Source organism: Lottia gigantea (genome assembly GCF_000327385.1).
Source record: "Lottia gigantea unplaced genomic scaffold LOTGIsca_37, whole genome shotgun sequence".
Lineage (NCBI taxonomy): Eukaryota > Metazoa > Mollusca > Gastropoda > Lottiidae > Lottia > Lottia gigantea.
In genome coordinates this window covers 1,807,323-1,832,924 of record NW_008709259.1, presented here as the reverse complement: position 1 = coordinate 1,832,924, position 25,602 = coordinate 1,807,323, and the positions used below count along the sequence as shown (strand labels likewise).

General features: G+C 34.1%; 4 protein-coding genes across 4 annotated transcripts in view; 2 read left to right on the top strand and 2 right to left on the bottom strand.

Moving 5' to 3' along the window:
- Nucleotides 1-36: 36 nt before the first annotated feature.
- Nucleotides 37-1,488, bottom strand: LOTGIDRAFT_163046 (hypothetical protein; the record flags this gene model as incomplete). Its single annotated transcript, XM_009059096.1, has 1 exon — nucleotides 37-1,488. The coding sequence occupies one exon, from the start codon at nucleotides 1,486-1,488 to the stop codon at nucleotides 37-39; it is 1,452 nt and encodes a 483-aa protein (XP_009057344.1).
- Nucleotides 1,489-4,031: 2,543 nt separating this feature from the next.
- LOTGIDRAFT_233305 (hypothetical protein) lies at nucleotides 4,032-6,930 on the top strand (the record flags this gene model as incomplete). The annotated part of the gene is made up of 4 exons (XM_009059095.1): nucleotides 4,032-4,509; nucleotides 4,983-5,170; nucleotides 5,575-5,671; nucleotides 6,118-6,930. 4 exons carry the CDS (start codon nucleotides 4,032-4,034, stop codon nucleotides 6,336-6,338), a joined length of 984 nt encoding a protein of 327 aa, XP_009057343.1. The 3' UTR covers nucleotides 6,339-6,930.
- Nucleotides 6,931-12,130: 5,200 nt separating this feature from the next.
- On the top strand, nucleotides 12,131-18,293 carry LOTGIDRAFT_217193 (hypothetical protein; the record flags this gene model as incomplete). The annotated part of the gene is made up of 5 exons (XM_009059094.1): nucleotides 12,131-12,328; nucleotides 15,136-15,337; nucleotides 16,239-16,351; nucleotides 17,031-17,181; nucleotides 17,842-18,293. The coding sequence occupies 5 exons, from the start codon at nucleotides 12,131-12,133 to the stop codon at nucleotides 18,291-18,293; spliced, it is 1,116 nt and encodes a 371-aa protein (XP_009057342.1).
- Nucleotides 18,294-23,848: 5,555 nt separating this feature from the next.
- LOTGIDRAFT_62659 (hypothetical protein) overlaps nucleotides 23,849-25,602 on the bottom strand; it is a gene marked incomplete at both ends in the record, with an annotated part of 10,642 nt that continues 8,888 nt past the window's right edge. The window contains 3 exons of the mRNA XM_009058977.1: nucleotides 23,849-24,045; nucleotides 24,395-24,648; nucleotides 25,136-25,344. Of these exons, the coding sequence (XP_009057225.1) occupies nucleotides 23,849-24,045; nucleotides 24,395-24,648; nucleotides 25,136-25,344 (660 nt within the window). The remainder of the gene's footprint in view (nucleotides 24,046-24,394; nucleotides 24,649-25,135; nucleotides 25,345-25,602) is intronic.

Genomic DNA, 25,602 nt, shown 5'->3' with positions numbered 1-25,602 from the left:
CCTTTTAAAAAAACCTCTAATTAATTCAAATCTTCGTTAATACTGATCACTATCAGGTGTTCTACAACTACCATTTTTATTACTGCTGCTACCAGTGTCATCTTCACTTGTGTCCATGGGAAAATCTAACTCAGACTCAGTGTGATCTTGACCTAGAGGGTTCGTCGTTGTGACGATTGAGGAAGAGTCAGGAGAGGGGTTCATACTGTTACTACTATTACTAGCTGATAATGTTAGTTCTATATTACACTGTCCCAAGTTTGGTTTATTTTCAATATTTACAGTTAAAACTTCCTCTCCTACATCACACATATCAATATCACTAGGATCACTTCTAACATTGTCCTTATTGGATTGTCCTAAAGTACTTGGCGTGTCTGGAAACGTCGCCCAATTTTCCTCCTCTCCTGTAGCTAATGGAGAGATGGCATGAGTTGGAGATCGAATATAAACATACTTTGTGGATCCCTGGTTTTCTAATTTTAGCTTGGATGCAGGAGAAATCTTTGGGGAAGTAGCTGGTGATATATTAGGTGGTATTAAAACTCTTTTTGGAGATACCGGTAGATGTCCAGCTTGATCAACAACTAAAGCAGATTTACTACGACTAAATAGCAGTTCCTCATTAAAATCACTCTCAGAGTCTTTTCTAGTTGATTTTCGAGGAGTTTTTGGTTTAGGTGTAAACTCATCAGCAGGCAACACTATCTTAAGTTTCTCAGTAGTGGGTGAAAATTCTGGGGAACTTGCTATATATTCATCTAAAGTAACTACATTAATAGGCGTTGTACTACGAGGTCTAGCTATAGGAGAAGTCGTCACTTGAAGACGTTGTAGACGCTTTTCATACGCTTTACGCTTCGAAGGTGATTTAATTTGACTAGGATCTAAAAGAATTGGCGATAAATTCACTGGGTCCACGCTCTTGTCTTGAAGGTCTTTTCCATCAATATTATTCGATGCATTTTTCTTATGGCGAGTCTGTATATTTTCAAAAGTAAAAACATCAGAATCGGAATCAGAGCTTGAAGAATTTGAACGTTTCTTCTTGAACTTGTCAGAAATATTGGCGTCGAGCTTTAGAACAATAGCTGGTTCAGCCACAACGGAAGGTCTTGTTCGTTCAATGATGTTAATTTCGGTATTTAATCTCTCTCTTAAAACTTGCTTCTTCAGTCTGTCAGTTGAAATGAACTCCACTGGTTCGTTGGTAGGTGTACTTGTTCCGCTGTCACTTTCAGAATACTGGGAATTACCAGGACAGTCAGAGTTATGATCAAAACTACTATTTTCACCTGTGGAATCAAAACTATCACGACTAGATTGGCTGCAGGTAGTGGGGAACGATCTATCACTCAGAGAAGAATGTTGAACATGGATACTTGAATCATCATCTGAGCCTAGATCAATGGTGTCAAAGGTCGCAAGTGGAGCTCTTACTATCTCGAACTTGAAGAAGTCCTTTTGACAACTGGAATATTTTTGCATAGCAGATCATCTGTAGTTGAATTAAATTGCAAATTATCTTTCTCTTCTCACAACTTCACATTCTGCAAAAAAAAAAAAAAAAAAAAAAAAAATAATGCAAACAAAAAATCCATCAAATTGATAAATCATTAATTTTGAGAACAAAAAAAAATCTATAAGCTTAACTGAATATATTCAAAATGGCAGGATTGGTGTGTCCTACATGATTACATGTACCACTTTTTTCTAGAATTTTACCATACTTTAATTACATTTTTTTTCAAAATTGAGTTTGGCATACATTAAGGAACACAATCAATCATCTCCTTATTTTCTCTTCCAGCTCATAGCCCTCTTCAGTTATGCATAACGCTTTCCAAAATAAAAATCTGAGGCCCATTTCCAATGCAATTAACTAAAAAAAAAGTAGACTACTATGGAAATTTAGACTCATGTCTCTATCAGCAGGTATAATTGTTAAAGTGAATATTTATACAGTTGTACCCCTTTCAGAATTGCAAAGACAAGCAAATTTCAAATTTTAACTTTAACGATATAACAAGATCTTTAAGTGAATAAATTCAATTAACGGTTATTTTGTTCTTAAAAAAAATACCACAGCCTATTAATTCATGTAACTGAAAGGTTATTTGACAACATCTTTGCTCAAGCATATTAAGACTTCGTTGTTAATAATACACCTAAAACAATACAATGTTCTTGCAATGGGACCTTTTGATTGAAGTTTACAGCATGATGCTTGTTTCGTTTCCACTCCAACTGCAAAGGCATTTCAAGTGCATACAGACACAAAACTGTGAGATTTTTCACAGAACTTTGAAGCCTTCAAGAAAATTGACACTCTAATTTGTTAAAAATTGCAAGAATTAAAAATCTAACCTTAAGAAAATGCATCATTGGCGTAAAGAGATGATGAAAGAGACAAGAAAACAGGAATAAAATGCATGAACTATAAGAAAGACGGTAGTTTGACAACTATAGGATGCTTTCAAACTAACCATGCGAAATCAGTAGCTCAAATATCGATCACCATGAATCAGTCAAGGAATGGGTAAGTTTCAGAAGAGTTATTTCCAGGCGTGCTGCTTGGAAAGGGTAAAGTTATTGATCAGTTCCAACTTCGCACTTGACAAGTCGGCCATGTTTGTTGTTTACGGAAGTGACGTAAAAGAGCTACCGTTTAATTTTTAGCCGCCACGGTGGTATTTGTCACCAAGGTAAAATAAACGCACCTGTCAAATATGACAATTAAATGTACAAGGGATAATAGGATTAAGAGTTCAAGATAATGGCGTGAAAATAGATAGAAGTTAATGTTTAGTAAAGGTTATCAGTTCAAAGGAGAGACCGACTGATTTCGATACTTAAATAGTCGGCGAGTTCTTGCTCAGAAATTAATTGCGGGACAAATTAGTATTCTTTCTAAAACTAAGGACATATGTAGCGGTATTTCTGCTGACTGTGCTAAACATAATATACAGGTATGCCATATTATATTATCTTAAATATCGTTCTGTATATCAGCACGTATTGAAACAAAAAATACATTGGAATATGAAGATCAAATAAATGTGAATAGGCCGACTATTTTAAAGATATATCAATATTTTAGGATACTCGCCAATGTAAAGCTGAGAAAAGATTTTAATTGTGTTTGAATATGTATCATAAAGCTTATTATATTGTCAAGAGACCATAGTCGACCTATTATCTATATACTAACGAGGCCTATAGTTCTATCAAATATTTCATTAAGATTATAAATAAACCTATATGGGACTTATATCGTCTTTATATCACATACACCAGAATAAGTTGTTTTAAAGAGACATTTTTCAAAACAATTGAAGAGCGGGATGAAGATATATTCTTGTTCAATTTCTTTTTAAAGGATGCGTCATTTTTTTTATTTTATCATACTTTAGTCTCAGAAGCGGGAATTTTATAGCTAACTCAAATCAATAATAGTGTTTATAGCTAAGCGTCGAAATTTGAGTCTTCAAATCCATGTGTGTCGAGAACTATCTGGATTGAATGTTAAAATGACGACTCGCCAACTTAAGATACTCTGTGATATATAGAAAAGATATATATAGAAATAATGAATAAAATTCCTGGCTAAGTTTTTCTAAAAGAATTTTGCTTTGTATTGTTATTTTTTATCGATGACTAGGTTTTTAAATATTTGTATACTTTTCTTCAGAAATCAAGAAATATATCAGAAGGAAGTACAAATATATTACAAGGAAATACAAAGATATTACAAGGAAATATATATACTAAGAAATTATTAGGATTTACAAATATATTACAAGGAAATACAAAGGTATTACAAGGAATAGGCCTACTAAGATATTACAAGGAAATACAAATATATTACAAGGAAATACAAAAATATTACAAGGAAATACAAATATATTGAAGAAGATTATACAAGGATATCACAAGGAAAGTCTACATACAAAGATTCAATAGAAAAATACAAAGATATCACAAAATAATACGAAGAGGAAACACAAAGATCTCAAAAGGAAATAAAAAAGATGTCAGCAAGGAGATCGCCAAGAAGACCAGAAAGTGCAAAACCACTGCAGAAGCCCAAAATTTCCAGAAAAGAAGAAGAGCTTACTAAAGAAAACCAAAGGCTGAAAGTTACCATTGACTACATGCAAGACGAAAACACTAAATTGAAAGAAAAATTGGAAAAAATCGCTGATAGATTAATAAATAATGTTGACAAATCAGAATATAATTTTAAAGTTTATAAATCACTATCCGATATCTCAGTGGAGGAATTTACCGCTATGATTTCCGATATAACATCAAAGAAAGAGAAAAAGGGGGAACATTACCTGGAAAGTCGGATTGAAGAAGTGGAAACCAGATTGACTCAAATGAGCGGAGAATTTGCTAAATTGATCCAGTTAAAGATGAGATTGGAAAATGGTTTAGAAGACATAGAAAACTGTTATTGTATTGAAACTACACGCCAAAAAGCCAGATCTTTGAAAACACACTCAGGTAAGCATTGATCTTTTTTTCTGACATTTTTCATCTGCTTTATATAATCTAAAACACGTTCCACTACAGTTACGTTCTAATGACGTTATTCTTAACCAACCAAAGCACGTCTTGCAGGACCCGTTTCTTGATAACGAGGACAAACTGTGGGATAGTATAACAAAAAAGTAGAGCAATATTATACAGCTTCTTTTGGTTTCCAGGTTCTCTGGAGAAACGCATTTTCAGTTAATACTTATGATAAGGGTCTTGAGAATCGCGATCAAATTTTTACCACAGATTAATAGTATATCCCAACAGTTTATTTGTTTATTATTTGCAGTCAAAGTGGAGACCACTCTGAATAATGATACGAATTGCTTATTGGGTGTCTTAAGAAATTCATATTGTACAGCAACATAATCCACATATCAAAAGATCTGATATCTGGCATCGCTTTTTCAGAAACGTCTTTTGCATTCTCTTATTTCCAGCAAACACCCAAATATTCATCCAACCACCAAAATATGAAGACCAAAACAAAACTAAACTAACGTTATTAGAGGAGATTCTCTCTGAAGAAACAGTTACAGAAGACGAAAACCCACTTGTTATCTCTCCATCTACCAACCGTCTTCCACAATCTGTTACCATGAACCTCGAACCAATACTTATGCCTCGGGTAAGCTAAAAGTTATGTTCAAGGTCCTAACTTCAGCATTTTACACACCCATGTCTCTTTTAGTACAACACAAGCCTATCGACCTCATTTTGTTTGACAATGGGTGTTCTCGAGTACTTTTCTGGAACTATCGCACCATCCCCTCTACTCCAAAATCCCAAGACAATATCGCATTAGGGGGAACGTGGTAGAGCCGAGTACCTTACCTAATGATATTATGATACATGTAATAGATATCTACTTCAACAGAGGCGATAGCGACATCTTAGGACCTTCTTTAAGGGGATTATAATTATGAGGTGGTATACCTTGTGTCAAACTAAGTGCCAGTGCTCTTTTAGCGCAGCTGCAGACACCTCTCGGATGGATGAAGCTAAAATAAATTCATTTTTCTTTTTCTATAGAAATTTGTGAAGTTGCCTGCTGATACTCATGTAAAAGATATTCTACCAGAATTAAAACAACTGATTATACAAACCCTGAGTTTACAGAAAGGAAATGGTAAGTGTAGTGATTTAAACGACATACATGATTTATTTAGTTGCTTGAAGATCTACCTCAAATTAATCATTGCTTCAAAAATAGTTTCTCAGATGTTGGGAGAGACATAGCATTACTGATTTAGAAGAAGTACCTTTGCACTTTTTAGTTTTATATACATCCATAGTTTGCTTTCAATGTAGTGCTGTCCAATACTCCAAAGAAAGCGTGTAGGGCGTTGTTGGTACATTTATGATGGTATCAGTGCTTTGTTATCTCGCTAGCGTAGTTATTGCTGACGAAAGGTCGACCATATGCCACGGTGTCCTTTCATTATGGACCATCACCAGAAACTGTCAAATAATCTATAAGATGCTTCCCGTGAACCAGTTTTGTACTATGATGATGTAGCTTAGACACTGTGTCCATTTAAAATTTTAAAACTTTTTTTTAAATCGAACTTACAGGAAGTGATTGGAGAATGTTCGCTGAAAGGATTGGATTATCAGAAACACTCATCAACCAATGGAAACTCATGAAACTGAATCAACCAATGAGAAACGTGCTCAATGTGTGGAGTAACAGCCCTGGTGCAACTGTCAGACTTTTACATCGTCATTTAGTGTCCCCACAATTAAAATCTGTCATGTTAGCTAAAAGGGTTACGGAGTACTACAACGTTGACTGAGATTTTGAGGACGGACGGTTTCACTTTGACCTGAAAATCTGAGTTATGCACGTGCAATGGTCGGTACTTCCGGTGAATGACCTAAATCTGACGTTGAGTCATTTTAGTGTGACATTATGGGGATTTCCACCCTTTATTGGTTTTGTGTTTCAGCACCTGTAATGCTGACGAAGCTTGAAGGTCAAGATTTTTTTTAGCAGAAAAACTTAGATAAGAAAATGCTAGAAATAATGTCTGTTTATAGGACTTGTACTACGTTGGAGATTGCAGGTCTTCACTTGCGCGTGATTGACCTACAATTACTTTTAAACTGGCTTTTCGCAATAACAAACAACGCTATTTTGTTTTAGCCTGCTTTGCAAATCTGGAAATTGTTGTTTTGTTTATTTCTTCTGGATGATGGCAAGTGAAGCTCAGAGCAAAATATAGATATATATATTTTGTGGAAAAAGATTTGATGAAGTGTCTCTAGATGGATTGTCTCTGCGTTGTCTCATATTTTGCCATTTTGTAATTATTATTCTTTATATAGAATTTTCTTGTACAGTGCTGTTATTCATTTTGTTAAAATGAAATACTAATTATACATGGTCATATATTTTATTAAAGAATAATCCTTAAAGGGATACGATCGTTTACATATTTATTACTTTAGTTCAATTCTTGCTATCCATCGAGGCCCTCAGTGGCACTAGTCATGGTGGGGGACACGGGGCCTCTCCATGAAAATTTAACGTGGGAAGTCGAAGAATAGGCCTACATCTAAAGCAATTTTGGAAGAATAATTTTTTCATTTTTTATGGCCCGATGGACTGGGGGCATGGTCCAAAAATTACCGCCTAAATACCTCACTGGGGGCCCTGTTCATTTTACAATGAACATCCGACGCCCAGAATTAATTTCAATAAAGTGAGCCGGGAGAAGTGACGATATTTAAGATGAACAGCCCCTGCCCCTCCCATCTTTCCTTCACAAAGATATACAGATATGCTTATCAAAGGTTAAGGTTGGAAAAAGATTTATACTAAAAATCTTAGTTTACATAACTGTGTCGACGAGCAAAACCTAACTGGACAACTAAATCCAATCGAAATTCAAATATAACCCCAGCTAGTAATTCTCATCTGGCTCTGATATGGCCCGGATCTGGCATGAGCTTAATGTCATATCTGACCCAGTCCTGGAAACCGGGCGTGCTCATGTGAGTTGGCCTGAGCCAGATCTGGCAAACAGATCTGGGCCAGGCCTGGAAACCAAATCTGAACCAGACCTGGAGAGCGCGCCCGATCCAGATCTGGCACAAATCTGGCATGAGCATTAAGTCAGATCTGTCCTTGGCCTGAAAACCAGATCTGAGCCAGGCCGGGGATGCTCGCACGAGTTGGCCTTAGCCAGATCTGACTCAAGACTGGCACACAGTTCTAGTAATACTTTTTCAGATCTGGCCTAGATCTGGCATGAGCATTAAGTCAGATCTAACCCAGATCCGAACAAAACCTGGGGTGCTCACACGAGTTGACCTAAACCAGATCTGGCTCAAGACTGGCACATAGATCTAGTAACACTTTTCCAGATATGACCCAGTACTGTCCGCGATTAAAATATTTTTCTGCAAGGTCTGACTGAAAATTGGAATGCTGCAAATTGATGCTATCAGTGTCCCCGATACACACACAAAATTGGGAAAACCTATTTACAATCTCTTTAATATGATCTAACTAGGCCTAGGCTACTTCCTATCAGTTTTTAGTTATTTTTAAATCGTGGTCAAGATACGAATATATATAGGCTAGTCGGAAACTAAAGGTGATAACGTACGTAGACCCCAGAATATATCAAAATTGTTATCATAGCTAATCTTATGTAGGTTTCCAATACGAATAGTTAAGTAAGTCAGTCATTTCTGCATTTATTTTTTCTAGGCCTAGGCCTAACTTACAACCTAAAATTCCAAATTTCTTGACCAAGGCAGGGCTATATGTTTAAAAACTTTTTACTCCTACTTTTATTTGTAGGCTAGGTTAATTTCAATTTTTAGACAATAGTCTGTTCAGTAGTTCTTGCAATCATCACTTAGTTTTATTGGAGTGCTAGAACTTCAGATGTCTGACTAAAAATTTAGAATAGTGAAAATCGATGCCATATCAGTGCCTCCTGATAGCCTACACCAAAGAAGTTAAGGACCTTTACACTTCTTGTAATGTAAGTGTCTTTAAATTTACGTCATTTTTGGTTATCTGGAAGTTGTCAACACAACAACACTAACATCTTCCGTCTTCGGACATATAGTGTACGTGTTTCACCGGAAAGGAAGACTAGTGCCGTTAAACAATATAGAACTTAAAGAAAATTTGATGTGGTCTGAAGCATCTTCGAAACGTCATACAGTCGCTGCCCTTTAACTCATTGAGCATCTCAACATGGCGAAAATGTAAACAGACGAGAGGGAGGGAAGTATTGATCAACTGCTGATTCGTGACATTTTAAACGGTATTTTGATGCATTCGATTTTCGTTTTCTTGAGGTTTTGTATGTTCTTTCTGTCTCATTTGATTATCTAAAATGAACGAAATTGTAGAATTTTTTATTGATTTGCAGCTTCCTTCTTTGCAGAAGCACTCTTTCCAGATTCCAGGCATTGTTTTCATATTGAAGCAGAATGACTGCAGTTTGACAGCGCAGTGCTGTAAAAGTGAATCCAAGCCAAGGACAAAGGTGTAAATTTCATGGTCACTTTCTTATCTGATATAGAGACTCTAGTAGATCTAGCTCTTTACTTTTTATGAAAATCATAAAGCTTAAGCATATTATTTAAGCTATAGGCTAATTATATTGAAAGCATAAAACTAGATCTGTACAAGATCAGAGTGAGAGTAGGCTATGCTTAAGCCTAAGCTCAGACAAAGCCAAAAATGCAAATGAAAGGCGGCTCAGAGAGTGAGAGGTTAAAGTCTTGCCCCCAAAAATCCCTTTAATGATGTTATTATTATTTTTTTTTGATGTGCTAGCTAGCACTGCTTTATGATTTTAAAGGGGCAGTTAGCATGAAATATTCAAAATTTTCATATCAAAAAATGTTGTATAAGCTGAAGCTTAAATGTGTTAAATATATCTAATAGGCCTCTTCTAGCTTCTTAAGCTTATAGATGCTATTTGCATAAATAGATTTACTTGATCACGTTGAATTTTTTTTAAAAGGGTTACTGGTACAGTATAATTAAAGTAGAGTGTAGCCTACTATTAGTACTAACTAATTTTATGTTGAATTGTTGGGCCTCATATTAAATGCTCAATATCTTTAGTTGAAAACATTTGAATAAGTATGAGACATATTTCTTTACCATTAGGTGTTTATTTTGCTTAAATCAGTATATACAGTAATTTTCTAACATCTACCAAAAAGCATACCATAACGAACATTGGAATGTCCCGATTCAATATGAACTTCATTAGTAAAACTTGATTTACCAAAGTAACAGTTTGGATGAAATATTTATCAAAGATGGAATATGTTGATTAAAAGGTTCAATGTCTAAGCTTATTTAATATTTATTACAAAATTATAATAAGCTTATATAAGTAGGTAATAGATATTATAAACTTATTGATGTAGGCTTGTTATATGTAAAGTTTACATGTAAGCTAATAGTTTACATATTATTTTGATATTCATACTTCTGTAAAATAATAGCATTATAAGCTTACTGATTTAATTTGCCATGCATTTATTGAATATAAACCTACGAAAAGTTTCATAACATTTCATTTATTTCTGATTTTGGATGGAAAAATTTGATTTGATAAGTAATTTATCACATCAAGTTTCAGTTTCGGCTTATCAAGTTAAAGTTTTTTTTTTCGCATTTCAAGAACAATTGATAGCAATTTTAAACGTTCTTGTTGTAGAGTTTATATCGATCTTGCCAATGATGTTATTCCTTAAGGTTATAGAAAGTTACCGTATAATTCTAGATTTGCCCAGAAAAATTTCACGTAAAATAATGGATCGCTAAAGGTCAGGTCAATATTTTATGCGATACTGCTTAAAGTGATACTACATCTTAGAATGAACATAAAATGTAGGTCAATATGAGTATATATTCATCAGTTAGCTTACCTGGTGTCAGAAGTTTCAACAGAACAAAGTACCAGTAATTTTTTAAAAACACTTAATCATAATATTAAGCGTTTTTCAATAGTTAATTGCACATTTAGTTTTTTGGATTTATCGGATTATATAAGGATCCTGTTATGTTATTTATGACACCAGGTATATCTACTGGCTCTTATTTGCCAAGTTTAAAATTCTTCAATTTTATGTTAATTCTAAGAAGTATCACTTTAAAATGAACCCTGTTTTGCTGTTTAAGGCTTGTCATGTCCAAAGTTAAAAAGGCAAAACTGCTAGCCTCTTTAAATAAAATCAGACAACTGAATGTAGGGCTGCTATAAAAGCCTGGTGCCTCAGATATCTGATATTGATGCCAAATGTTTGAAATCTTTCGTTCCGTTTGTTTGGTCTATTTTGTAATAAACTAGAAATTTTGCATGAGAATTCAACATTTCACCCCCATAAATTTTTTGACTTGGAACCACCCTGCATAACAAAGCAAAAATATCCTAATATAAGGCATAGCATGGCATATGGATGAGGACAAAGTTTGTCTAGTACAAGCAATGACCAAAAATACAAACAAGATTAATAATTAACTCCATAGTGGTTTTTATACTCCGGTCAATAATTATTTCTTTTCTTTTCTAGAGAGTGGATCAATAACAGCTTGATAATTGACTATACAGAGAATCAGAGATTATACAGATCTAGTTATACTTAAACTATTTAAATTCTTCAAGACTGTTTTGTGTTCTAGGACTGTCAGGAATCGGAATAATTCTAAGAACCAATAGAAGTAATGAAGACATACTTTATAGTTTGAATATTTAAATGATCATATCATAATAGACTACCACACATGTGATATTGAAATTGTGGGACTTTGAAACTGTACGATATTGAAATCGGGTAACATTGAAACTGTACAATATTGAAATCGTGTTACATTGAAACTGTACAATATTGAAATCGTGTTACATTGAAACTGTACGATATTCAAATCGTGTGACATTGAAACTGTACGATATTGAAATCGCGTGACATTGGAACTGTACGATATTGAAATCGTGTTACATTGAAACTGTACGATATTGAAATCGGGTGACATTGAAACTGTACGATATTGAAATCGTGTGACATTGAAACTGTACGATATTGAAATCGTGTTACATTGAAACTGTACAATATTGAAATCGAGTTACATTGAAACTGTACGATATTGAAATTGTGTGACATTGAAATCAAGTGATGTTAAATTCGTGTGATATTGGAATTGTGGGTTATTGAAATCTTACAATAGAACTGTACGATATTGAAAGTGTGCGATATTTAGTCTGTGCGATATTGAGTTTGTGCGAAATTGAATCTGTACGATATTGAAAGCGTGCGATATTTAGTTTGTGCGATATTTAATTCAGAAGAATATCCTGCCATCAATATGCGTTCAATACTTAAAGGACTAACCTTTATGGCACTGTCGTTTTTGACAAGTTTTTTTGGAGCTCTTGTCATCCTGTTACCATTGTTGCCTCTGATGATTTTTCCTGTAACAGAAAAGTTTGGAAAATGGGTAGCGGATAAATTCATATTTTTGTGGAAATTATTTGCAGTGGTAAGTTTTGATGCTCAGCTATATATATAAGCTTACATAAATTTACCCCAAAAAGAAGTAACATGGATGTATCTTGCCATTGGAGCATCACCCCTGATCATTTGTCATTTTGTTTGTTTGCTTGTTTGCTATTTTTTGACAAGTTTTTTTGGAGCTCTTGTCATCCTGTTACCATTGTTGCCTCTGATGATTTTTCCTGTAACAGAAAAGTTTGGAAAATGGGTAGCGGATAAATTCATATTTTTGTGGAAATTATTTGCAGTGGTAAGTTTTGATGCTCAGCTATATATATAAGCTTACATAAATTTACCCCAAAAAGAAGTAACATGGATGTATCTTGCCATTGGAGCATCACCCCTGATCATTTGTCATTTTGTTTGTTTGCTTGTTTGCTATTTTGTCAGAACTTTATAAAATTGTGTGAAGGATTAAAGGGACAGATGTGCTATTTTTGGGGATTTTAGTCTTGAATATATGTAAATAGTCTTCAGAAGAACTTGAAATGTACAAAAATCACATTTCTTCAAAAATACTTCAAACTAGGAATTTTACTCACTATTTCTATAAGCTTATATGTCTTTTCTATACGAGTCGTCATTTTAACATTCAAATGCAGATAATTCTGTACAGATATGGATTTGGAGGCTCAAAGTTTGACTGTGAGCTGTGGACGCTATTATTTAGCTCAGCTAAAAAATTCCAGTTTCTGAGACTAAAGTATGATTGGTCAAAAAAATGGCCTACCTGTCCCTTTAAATCAGAAAATTAGTAACAATATTATTGATACAGACAAATTTTATCACTAAATCACTCTTGATCAGAAAAGATCTTAGTGACAGAGAAATCATCAATGGTTTTGACTTTTTGTTATGAGAATAAAAAATAAATAGATCTATATAAATTGATTGGTAGTCTGCCATCAATAATTGATCTCAATTTGCTAATTGATCCCTACCCTAATCAAAACCAGTGTTTGTTTCTTACCTTGAAATCAATTTGACATCAGGGGCATACAAAATTATAAAAATTGAGCATATGAGTCATGAATTCACAATCCTTAAAATTTTTGTAACAAATGTCGAGTTGGCAAAAAAAAACTAATTAACAAAGAGCCACCATTAATGTTTCAGATGAAATAGAGTAATGTAATTTCTTCTCACCTGGGTCGGATTCAAAATATAAACACAGTCAGTCAACTTAATTTTTAAGAAGTGGTGAATTCCACCATAACTTAAGCCACTAGGACATTTTCAGAATACCAAAATCTTCTGAATTATAAACAACTCATCACAGTTATTTTTTTTACTGTTTGACCTTTCCATAGAATTGAATAAATAGTAATTGATGCTAAGCTTATTCATACTAATCTTATATTCTGTTGATTATCACTTACCGGTAATAAGTAACCAAAAAATAAAATGGAGTGTCTATATTCTGAAGGTGACCTGGATGAGAGGAAATATTTTTCGACTTCATATGCCATTGATTGTGGTTGTTTTTTTTTTTAACAAAATAGCTCAAAAGAGAAGATATTCCGATGTCATTGCTGAACACAACTTTTGACAAAAATTGAACCATTTTAGAGCTGTAGATTTAAGTATTAGCTTAAATTAGGTCTTACCTGATCACTGTGTCAATCCCTTTTGTAACCTGGAAGTCATACTTAAAATTGTTCGTAGCAGTTCATTGAACTCCATTGTGATTCCATTATGTTAGATATTCCAATAAGTTTAAATACCTGAATTACTATCCCTTATAATATATGAAACTATTTGAGTAAAGACAAAGCTTATAAGCTTACATCTCTTGCCTTTCATACACATATAATAAAAAATAGCAATTTCTCAGAGAATGACTATAGGACAGAAGAGCCTACAATATAGTAAATGATTATATGACCTAAGCTGTTATTTTTAAGGGCCGTTCATGCAATAGTTAACATAATTGATCATTTTAGGAGTGACTAACTGGCAATTTGATATTCCTATCTAGTCCTGAATGCCTGACAATGCAGAAATCACAACAAGTTGTTTTTAAGACGTCTTGGGTCAAAAAATAAGAAGTGCTTTATTAAAGAAAGACATTAAACTCAATATCAATAATTTCAAGAAATTTTTATTTTCACTTTTTAAATGCAAGAGAAGACTTAAAGTGGGAGTATGTTATGTTTCTATTTCAGACTATATATGAACATGAAATTTATGTGATGCTATGTTTTATATATATCAGACTATATGAACATGAAATACATGTGATGCTATGTTTTATATTTCAGGCCATGTATGAACATGAAATGTATGTGATGCTATGTTTTATATTTCAGGCCATGTATGAAAATGAAATGTATGTGATGCTATGTTTTATATTTCAGGCCATGCATGAACATGAAATTTATGTGATGCTATGTTTATATATCAGGCTCTGTCAACATGAAATGCATGTGATGCTATGTTTTATATTTCAGGTCATGTATGAACATGAAATTGTGATGCTCTGTTTTATATTTCAGGTCATGTATGAACATGAAATGTATGTGATGCTATGTTTTATATATCAGGCTATATGAACATGAAATTGTGATGCTATCTTTTATATTTCAGGTCATGTATGAAAATGAAATGTATGTGATGCTATTTCAGGGCATGTATGAACATGAAATGTATGTGATGCTATGTTTTATATATATCAGACTATATGAACATGAAATGTATGTGATGCTATGTTTTATATATATCAGACTATATGAACATGAAATACATATGATGCTATGGTTTATATTTCAGGCTATGTATGAACATGAAATGTATGTGATGTTAAGTTTTATATATATTAGACTATATGAACATGAAATACATGTGATGCTATGTTTTATATATATCAGACTATATGAACATGAAATGTATGTGATGCTATGTTTTATATATATCAGACTATATGAACATGAAATACATGTGATGCTATGGTTTATATTTCAGGCTATGTATGAACATGAAATGTATGTGATGTTAAGTTTTATATATATTAGACTATATGAACATGAAATACATGTGATGCTATGTTTTATATTTCAGGCTATGTATGAAGTATGTATTGGTATTAAGGTTATTATACAAGGTGAAGACAATCCTCACTGCTCTAATGGTAACCTGATTATATTAAATCATCGGACCAGATTAGATTGGTTATTTCTGATGTCCTACCAAATACGTTATGCATCATTACAACAATTTGTTATTTCTCTTAAAGCTCCATTAAAATACATTCCTGGGCCAGGTAATTTGTTTTTTTATATTTTCATCCTCAAATATTAAAATCTGATGACATTGGTGTAACAACTTAAGAACATGGAGATCCTGTCTGCCAGCTGGTCCTTGGGCAAAAAGAGATAGAAAGAATCAATTTTTACAAGGCTAATATCTGAAGTTATTTGGGATCCTTGCCTCTTACTCCGAAACGATCTTACAAGGGATTACAAGGTTCTTATCTTCTGACATTGAATCTAGGACATCCTAGTGCTAAGATCGTTTCGAGAATACATGGCCAGGACTCTTATTCTCGGAACGATCTTAGCGCTAGAATGTCTTAGGTTCTTAACTTCTAACACTGTTTGTAGACTATCCTAGCGCTAGGATGGTTACGAGAATACGTACCCTGTCTACCAACTGGTCCTTGACGAAACCTATTGGCATTGTAATTCTAAAAACACCTGTTAAGTACACATTATGACATCATGGAATGGAAAAAGACAAAGAAAAAGAAATGATTTTTTGAACTTGGATAATAACTTGGATCCTTTCTACCAGCTGGTCCTTGGTCAAACCTAACCAGCTGGACTGATTAAGACTTATTTCACAAATTAAACTGTCCTTGATCCTTACAACTGATGGATAACAAAATTTAAATGTGTTGAGTAATCAAGTATCTGTTTAAACCACAATGAATATATTGAGAACCGCAATTTTAAAGTTGAACAGTTTTTTTTTTCAATACCAAACTCCAAAGCAAGTGGAACTGATAAAAGTTTTGAATTATAATCAGACAAATATTTTTTGACTTACTACCCTTGGACTTTAATGGAATTTTATGCTTTCAATTGATTTTATAATATTTCAAGTGCTTGGCAAATTATTTTAGATTGTCTACATGACACAACAATGTATATCATGTCTTCCAGGTTGGGCTATGCAATGTGGGGCGTTTTTATTTCTACAACGAAAATGGGAGTTAGATAGGTTATGGATGACTAAATGTATCCAGTATTTTCAACGAATTGATTACAAACCTCAGGTAATCACATATTTCTTTATGAACAAAACCCAGACTCCTTTTGTCCTCTACGTGCAGGCATATACACATCTGTTTTTATACGCCCACATTATAATGGGTTCGTATATTGTCGTCACCCCTGTCCATCGTTCCGTCCGTTCGTCCACAATTGGCTTGTGAACGCAATAGAGACAACAGTTTTTATCTGATTTGAATGAAATTTGGTGTGGTCATGTATATTAATGAGATCTTGGACAAGTTCGAATTTGATGATCTTTTGATGAACGGTTTTTGAGTTATTGCCCTTAACTTAATTAAAAAGGGCATCAAAATTTTTTGGCTTGTTTACGCAATAGAGGTGACAGTTTATGTCAGAATTTTATTAAATAATGTGTGTTTGTTTAAATCAACAATATCTTGCACAAATGAGATTTTTGGTATGATTTGACACCGATAGGTGACTGCCCTTGATATACTGAAAATGTATGAGGAAAATGGGTGCTAGGCAACCACTTGTTAACAATTTTTTGGAGTGTACATTTCTTGGTTCACTGATGGACTTCACAGCTGGATTAAATTAAGATTTCTGCCAATGTCTGTTGCTGATCACAAGAAGAATGAACCTTTACCTTTTAAATGAAATAAATGAAGTCCTACTTTTTTAGGAAATTCTAGCAAGCTTGTTTGATTTTTGTTTCAGTTATTAATCTTCCCAGAAGGTACAGATTTTACTGATTATGCTAAAGCTAGAAGTGATGCCTATGCTGAAAAAATGGCAGTAAAGAAATATTCTTATGTTTTACATCCTCGAACAACAGGCTTCGTTCACCTAGTCACTGAAATGAAAAAAAGTATGTATCTGGTTTGTTATCAGTGGCAGAGCCAGGTTTATGTTCGAGAGGGAGCGAGATATCTAAAATTGCCCGAATCTGTAACCTAGTTATGAGATTTTTGCCTGAAAAACTTGCTTTCAGGGCTGCGAGGTGGGCTGCCTGCCACTGGTTGTCATCATCACAAGGAATTTTTCAAGGAAAAGAGTTTTTGAAATTCACAATCTTCGACTGGATTTGTCAACAAATTATAGTATATTTTTGGTATTCTTCATTCCAGGAACCTTTGTACAGGTTCAATTTAGATCAAAATATTTTATTAGCAATTTATCACACTCAATTTTAGTTTGGGCTAATCAAGGTAAATTTTTATTAGCATTTCTTAAAAATTTGGTAGTGATTTTAATTGTTCCAGTAGTAAACCTTCAAATATATCTTGCCTATGACTTTAGTTCCCTCTATTAAAGAGTTGTCTTATATTTCTGTATTTGGCTAAAAATTCTCATAAGAATTATACAGTTTTATCTGATTCATAGATTGTTGCGATAAATTTCTAAGGAAATATTGGATCGCAAAAGGGGTCATTTTGAATCGGAAACTGCTATGCGATACTACATGAATTGAACCCTGCTTTACAAGCCCTTTAAGTTCATCCAAATCATTGTAACTTTTTCTTTGCAGGCAATTGTTTGGATGCGTTAGTTGATGTAACCGTGGGTTACCCTAAATTCATCCTCCATGATGAAAGGGACATAATATACGGACAATTTCCAGAAGAAATTCATTTCTTTGTGCAGACATACAACATATCAGATCTTCCAAGTGATTCTGAAAGTATAGCAGAATGGTGCCAAAAACGGTGGGCAGAAAAAGAGAAACGCCTGGAAGAGTATTATACGTGTAATAAGAAATCATTCCCATGTGAAAACAATAAGTTACATTGTGATGAAGGGACCATTAGAATCTATTTATATCTCTCCTTAGCCTTTTGGTTATCATTCCTGATATTGGTATTATTTTCATTAGTATATGTATGGTATTTTAAATGGTATTGTGTTTTAGCAATCTGTATATTTTCTTGTATACAGTTTTTTAAAGGCGGTGTTGATGATATATTGTTTTCTTCCTCATGAAATATAGCATAGCATAGCATAGATCAAATTAGCATCAAAACATGTAATCAGAGATTGACAATATGGACTTTGGGACACATCAACCGCCATATTGGAACTCAGGACAGCCCTTTTGAACCTTTGTCAAAGTAACCTTTTGATCAAAACCAGCACTGATGAGGGTAGAAATTTGATTGGTTAAAGCAGACATCGAAAGGTTAATTTGATGAACGTTCAAGAGGGCTGTCGTTAGACCCTAACTGAAGTGGCTATATCAAAATAAAAGCTAATAAAAAACGGAAAGAAAGATTGGTCTAATGTTATTGAGACTGCTCTATTGCTGGACTCCAGAAGGTTGGTTTAAAATAATGCTATAATGCCAAGAATTTTACAATGTTGTTTTAGAATTCCAACATTTTATTCACAGCAATAAAAACTTGATGCCAAGGGCAAGTAACAAAGATGGCCTATTTAGATTTCTTCATGAAATGTTTTTTTTAGAATTTTATATGTTTCTTCTTATACATTAATTAAACTTGACTGATTATTTTAAAGTTTTTTGGATCGTTAGTTTAAAATTAGTTATGCTTTTCGGATTGTAAAGTGGTTGTTTAAAATTTTATGTGTATCAAGGACCCTTAATAGCATCTATTTACATCATTCCAGTCTGTTGTTTCTGCAATTCCATTAAAACTAAGCATCTTTATCACAGAATCTGCTTATAAATAATAAGATATAGTCACGTTATACTAGGCCTAATTTTAGTGGAATAGCAGGAATCACAGACGTCTGATTCAAAATTTGAATGGTGCAAATCTATGCTAACAGTATCCCCAATACACATAAAAAGTTTTTATAACAACCTCTCTACTATAAAATTGCATTAATGTTGGTTTAAATGTTTCAAAATTTGTTAATATTAAATGAAAATAGAAAAAAAAATTTCTATTGACACTTCGTTAGTCTAAGAGTATCAGTGGTAATTGGGATTCCTGATGGAGATGTCGAAATCTGGACTTACAGGAACCACACTTGCATGTGTAGAATTTTACCCAAATCAGAGAAGTTTACATAGGCATCTTATTAGACATTTCATCTATTTATATTTTTTTCTTCAATGGTGGTTAGAATAGGTCTTAGAATAATGAATGTTAGAATTGTGCATGGGTAGAACTTTAAATACTTGCTCAAGGCTTAGTTGGTGCTCAAAACCAAAAATTAATATTGTTTGAATTTTTTGATATATGTTTTAGATCTTGTTTGTTTTGTTTTATTTCCTCCATTTTGTTATAGAATTTGAACATTAGAAATATTAAAACATATCTAAATAAATTTTTTAGAACTAGCTAAAGTGGTTTTTGTTGGTTGAAATGAATATCAGTTGTCTGTTTTTCCAAAATTGCTGTCAGTCCCGATTGTGATGGCTGATTAAGACTTATATTATAAAACTATACGCTTTGTACATAGGGTGGGCCTTCAGACCAATAATTTACAAAGGCTTTTTGTGGTCTGAAGTACAAGATCTATTAAGTTTGTTACCCCCCTTTACTGCACATTAAAGGGGAAACAGATTTCAAACACATGGCCAACAAGTGAACTGTTTGTTAACACACATCATCACGTTAAACATCCAAATTAGTAGATTATTGATAGTAAGTAGATTTCAAACACTACTCAGTAGGATGAACTGTTTATAAACACAACTCATGACGTAAAACATCTAAATTAGTAGATTATTGATAGTGAGTAGATTTCAAACACTACTGAGTAGGGTGAACTGTTTATAAACACAACTCATCACGTAAAACATCTAAATTAGTAGATTATTGATAGTGAGTAGATTTCAAACACTACTGAGTAGGGTGAACTGTTTATAAACACAACTCATCACATAAATCACTTAAATTAGTAGATTATTAATAGTGAGTAGATTGTAAACACTACTCAGTAGGGTGAACTGTTTATAAACACAACTCATCACGTAAAACATCTAAATTAGTAGATTATTGATAGTGAGTAGATTTCAAACACTACTGAGTAGGGTGAACTGTTTATAAACACAACTCATCACGTAAAACATCTAAATTAGTAGATTATTAATAGTGAGTAGATTTCAAACACTACTGAGTAGGGTGAACTGTTTTTAAACACAACTCATCACGTAAAACATCTAAATTAGTAGATTATTGATAGTGAGTAGATTTCAAACACTACTCAGTAGGTGAACTGTTTATAAACACAACTCATCACTTAAAACATCTAAATTAGTAGATGATTGATAGTGAGTAGATTTCAAACACTACTGAGTAGGGTGAACTGTTTATAAACACAACTCATCACGTAAAACATCTAAATTAGTAGATTATTGATAGTGAGTAGATTTCAAACACTACTCAGTAGGGTGAACTGTTTTTTTTAAACAACTCATCACTTGAAATGTACTTGATAGTGATTAATTTCCAGTTACTTGTGGTCTGAGTTATAACACTTTACATGCGTGTTACCTCCCCTACAAATGAAAAGGACGAAAGAACTTCCATTACAAAGACAGCTTCCTAAGTGTAAGCTGGAGCATGGGACAAGATCGCCTTTTCATACCAAGCCCTTCTCATAGCTAGATAACAGCTGATGGAACTGGATTAAAAAATATATCTCTATGACGTTTCAGAATGGAATTCAATGTCCTTCAACTTGTAGATCTCGACCATGTCCACTCAAATGTTAATACTCCCTACGACCCTTTCAAACAGAGTATACTTGTAACAACTTGTTTATAAGGTTGAAAGAGAAACCATTGTTAAAATATGTGTAAAAGATTAAAAACCATAATAATATTGTTTTAGAAACATGAGTTGTGAGTTTTGAGGAAGTACATTTTTCCTCCCTTCCGTTTTTACACCAGAATATGTTTTCAGAATTATAAACATATCTGTTCCTTCCTCAATCACGCATCGCGTCAGTGGCGGCGCCAGCCTCCCGAGACTTGGGCTACAATTAGGGGGCAGACTGACAAAATGAGGGGAACAATTGCTGTTGAGGATGAAATTCAAAATGTGGAGATGTCATAGTTGCCAGATTCATCGAGCGTCTGAAATGATTATTCCATGAAAATATTAGAACTGATTTGCTGACACATATTTTGGGGCGAAAACGTATAAAAATTATATTTCTTAATTTGTTAAAATTAAAGTTGGGGTACATTTGCAGGGGTGCAAACCAATCTTCTAGAGGGTCAAATCCGCCCTCTGTACTCCCACTGTTTCGCATTTGGTTGTTCAGAACTTGACTGTAATAAGGTAGTATATCATGTGTATTATCAAGTTAAAGAAATGTATTTTTGCAAAGGCAGGGACATACTGGCTCAGTTTACATCCATAGTTAGTATGCGTATTATACATAAGAGAGATGTGGGTTTCGGAGGTGGATGTATTCTAGCATTTGTTGAAGGAATTTACTGGTTTTAGAGGCATTTTTACGTGGGAGGGGCGGGGGTGGAGAATCATTGAGGAATGCCTGGTGCTGTTTGCACCCATTGGCCATTCTGTAACACCTACTTGACCTATCTACCTATTGATTCCTAGAAACTTCACTAACGGGACACGAATTGGAACTGAATGAATTTGTCACACAAATCAACGGAATGTATACCAAGCTGTCCACACAGTCCGTGGCTTATGCTTTCCTCTTTCTGGAACAATAGGCAGAGGTCGATGGTTGTCACAATATGCTTATAATGCAAGTCACCATACTTGATCTATATTAACACCTGGATTAAGTGTGAAATGAGTGTTTTGATTTGAATATTTTGATAAAATGTCTAAAAGGTTCCAATTACCAATTACCAGTTACGGACATTTTGGACTATTTAACCATGTGGAACCAATAAACTCGCGGTAATAATGTATATTGAGGTAAATGTCACTCGTGGTTTTTGGTTCAATGTAACTTTGAACTAAGAACATGACCTATGTGAAAACGAATTTCAAGACATTAGCGATGTGTACATTGAAGGAAATACCACGTATTTTTAGCTTATTTAGATGATAATTTCACCCATGTGGCGTCAACCGATTCAACAATACGGACATCTTAACAAATTCTGGATAATTTATGTCATTGATTTACTTTTCCTAACCATTTGAAACGCAAAGATTATCATTGTTAGGAGCATCGTATCCCTTAAAAGTATTTAAGCTATCTCCCGTATCCTAGAGCCTTTAAAATCGGAGTCCCTTAAATAACCCATTGTAAACAGCTCTATTATCCCACATATTCCCATGTAAAGAATGCACCATTCTGCTCAGTAACAACGATGTTTTAATAAAAATATTACAAATATAAACATCTATAATTTTTACTTTATAAAAATCATTTTCGATACCAATTGGTCTGTATGTGTTTGTATCAATTCTAAACAAATAGTTATCATCCCTTTTTGAGTGACGTTAACAGTGATTTCTTACTTCAACAATACAATTACAGATTCATAAAATATTGCAATCATCACAAGATGCTGTACAAGTTGTCTCTTGCCAGAAAAAAGCAACTTATAAACTTTTAGCATGTATGTCAACCATGACAATGCAATCGAAGAACTCCAAGGTATTCTGTTTTATCTTCGTTTCACAACGCAGGTCTCGACTATTTCACGGCTACGATACGTTCGTCTCAATCTTCGCTTTGCTAAAACATTACCACAACGTTCAAGATTCTACTACATCTCCACGAAGTACGCAACAACAACCAGACCTTCAATAATTGGTAAAAACGATTGCTGGTACGCCACATCTGGCCTGTCATGAGATCGTCACAACGTTCAGACGTTAAACAACTTCACAACCATCAGACCTCCACTAGGTCATCACAACGATCAGACCTTCACTAATTCTTCACAACGACCAGACCTTCGCTAGTTCTTCACAACGATCAGACCTCCACAAGTTCGTCACAACGATCAGACCATCACTAGTTCTTAACAACGACCAGATCTTCACTAGTTCGTCACAACGATCAGACCTTCAGTTGATCACAACGATCAGATCTTCACTAATTCGTCACAACGATCAGACCTTCACCAGTTCTTCACAACGATCAGACAGGATTTGAAAATATAACTATAAAAATATCACAGATATGCTTAAGATAATGGTTCGCACAGCTTCTTTCACGATGGTTTAAGGAATATATCTGTATTTTTATTCAGGGATAACTTTCCCACTCCATTCTTTAGGTGGACTATTTTTCGACCTGAAATTTGAGAAATAAAAATCAAATATAGGTGACGTAAGAAAGCCAAAGGGAAAGAGGGTCAATCACATCATTTATCAGCTGGTAAAGGTGCTTTTCACCACGAGCTGGTTTCTGGATGATGATCGTTCAGGAATATCTGTGCCTTTTTAGAACTAGAAGAAATCTCCTGATAATCGAAGTAATAAATTAACCACTGGGCTGATTTAGACCATAATATATAATCGGTCTAAAATTACAACTGTAGATTGAAATTTCAGTCAAGGAAGCTCTCGTTTCAGTGAAACGTTATTGAAACTCATGGAGCTTCATTGGTATCATATATCAGTTAAAAACACAAGACACATACCTGTCCATGTTAAAGAATTGGTCATCACAAAGCTTTTACATTCAGGATCTCGTGAACAGAGATCCTCTGCCTCCTTCCTATCAAACACAGAAACTGTGCAGCCTCCTCCAGACATCGAGTAGCGACATCTGTAGTCGTATTCACCTGGTAGATCACGACTACTATATTTTATATAATCTACAAAGAAATAAAATGACTGACAATGACATTCATTACAATTTGATCAGCACTTAAGGCACCAACAATGCTGATTTCGAAATCATCCAAAACCAGTTTTTAATTTTGGACATTTAACATGAAATTCTGGATTTAAGTACAGTAGTTATCCATACGGTATGTCAAAATGGAAATTGGACATGGAACAATCAGAATCGTTACTTCTAATGACTTTCTTGATTATTAGCTGCGATATGTCATTAAAACAGGTTTGCTTATTTTTAAGTTGCTCATCGTTATTTCAAAAGTACAATATACATATATGTCTATATATATAACAATATTTAATACTATTCAAAATACGTACCACTTTTCTTTTGCTCAACTGAAGATCTGTTTAAATATTTCCCACTTTTATAGGCATTCACAACTTGAGTCATTTTTTCAACGAATTTTTTCGAGTTCAAAGATAAACTATTATAGGCACTAACTATTTCGTCTATAGGAAGTTTTAGGGTTTTAGGTGCACCATGAGGTAATAAAAAGGTTGTAAAATGGCGGCCTGCGTTAAAGAGATTTCGGTGTTCATTGTAACCATGGCAGTAACCGTCCACACACTGCAGTCTGAAACATAAAAAAACGCAATGTATGATTACATGTATATCAATAATGAGCGAATGACAGTGGGCTAATTCTTGACACACCGGTTCACCAGGTAGCCTTTTCAGCATGCACTGTGTGTTACCGACAAGACAGAAGCAAGACCATGATTAAGTAAATAACCAACTATGGTCTTTTAGTTGAACTAGAATTTTTAAGAATTGATAGGCCTACAACAGTTTATAATTGGTGTTCACGTTGGTGTGTCCTCTTTATGAGTTACGGGTGATCAGGAAAGAATTGGATCTTCAATAGACGATATTACTGGCAATGACCATGGTCACATCTTTTACATAACCTATTCATCAGTTACATGTTCATTCAGTAGACTAGCCAGTAGGCTATGACAAGATGAATCAAGATGTTCGTGAACACGGCAAAGTCACTAGCAGTATAGGGATTCCAAACATCACAACAGAAGCCATGTTCCAGATATAAATAGAAATCTTACTTTTTGGTAAAATTAGAACTAGAAAATATCACAAGACAATCGTTGTCCTCTGAGCATGTAGGTTCATCAAAGCCCACGTCATCAACATCAGATAACTTGAGTTGACCATTAACTAAGACGAACTGTTGACGTCTATAGTCGTTCATAGAGACTGGTCCGTACAGCGTTCCTGAGAGATGGTACATCAATACTGTTACATCGTATGATATCTGAAATTATACAGAATATTTAACATGAATAAACCACATCTATCGTTGACATAAACAATAAATAACAAATTAAACCCATTGCTACCACCTTGTCGTATATGGTTCGGCCGGGCTGTAATGAAAGCAGATCGGTGAGATTTTTCGGTTCAACCTCTTTGACTGGTTGTAGTGTGAGAGTAAGAAAAGATATCACAGTTAGCTTGTTTTAGCTTGTTTTTTGGGGGCCGGGGGGGGGGGGGGGGGGGGGGGGGGGGGTTT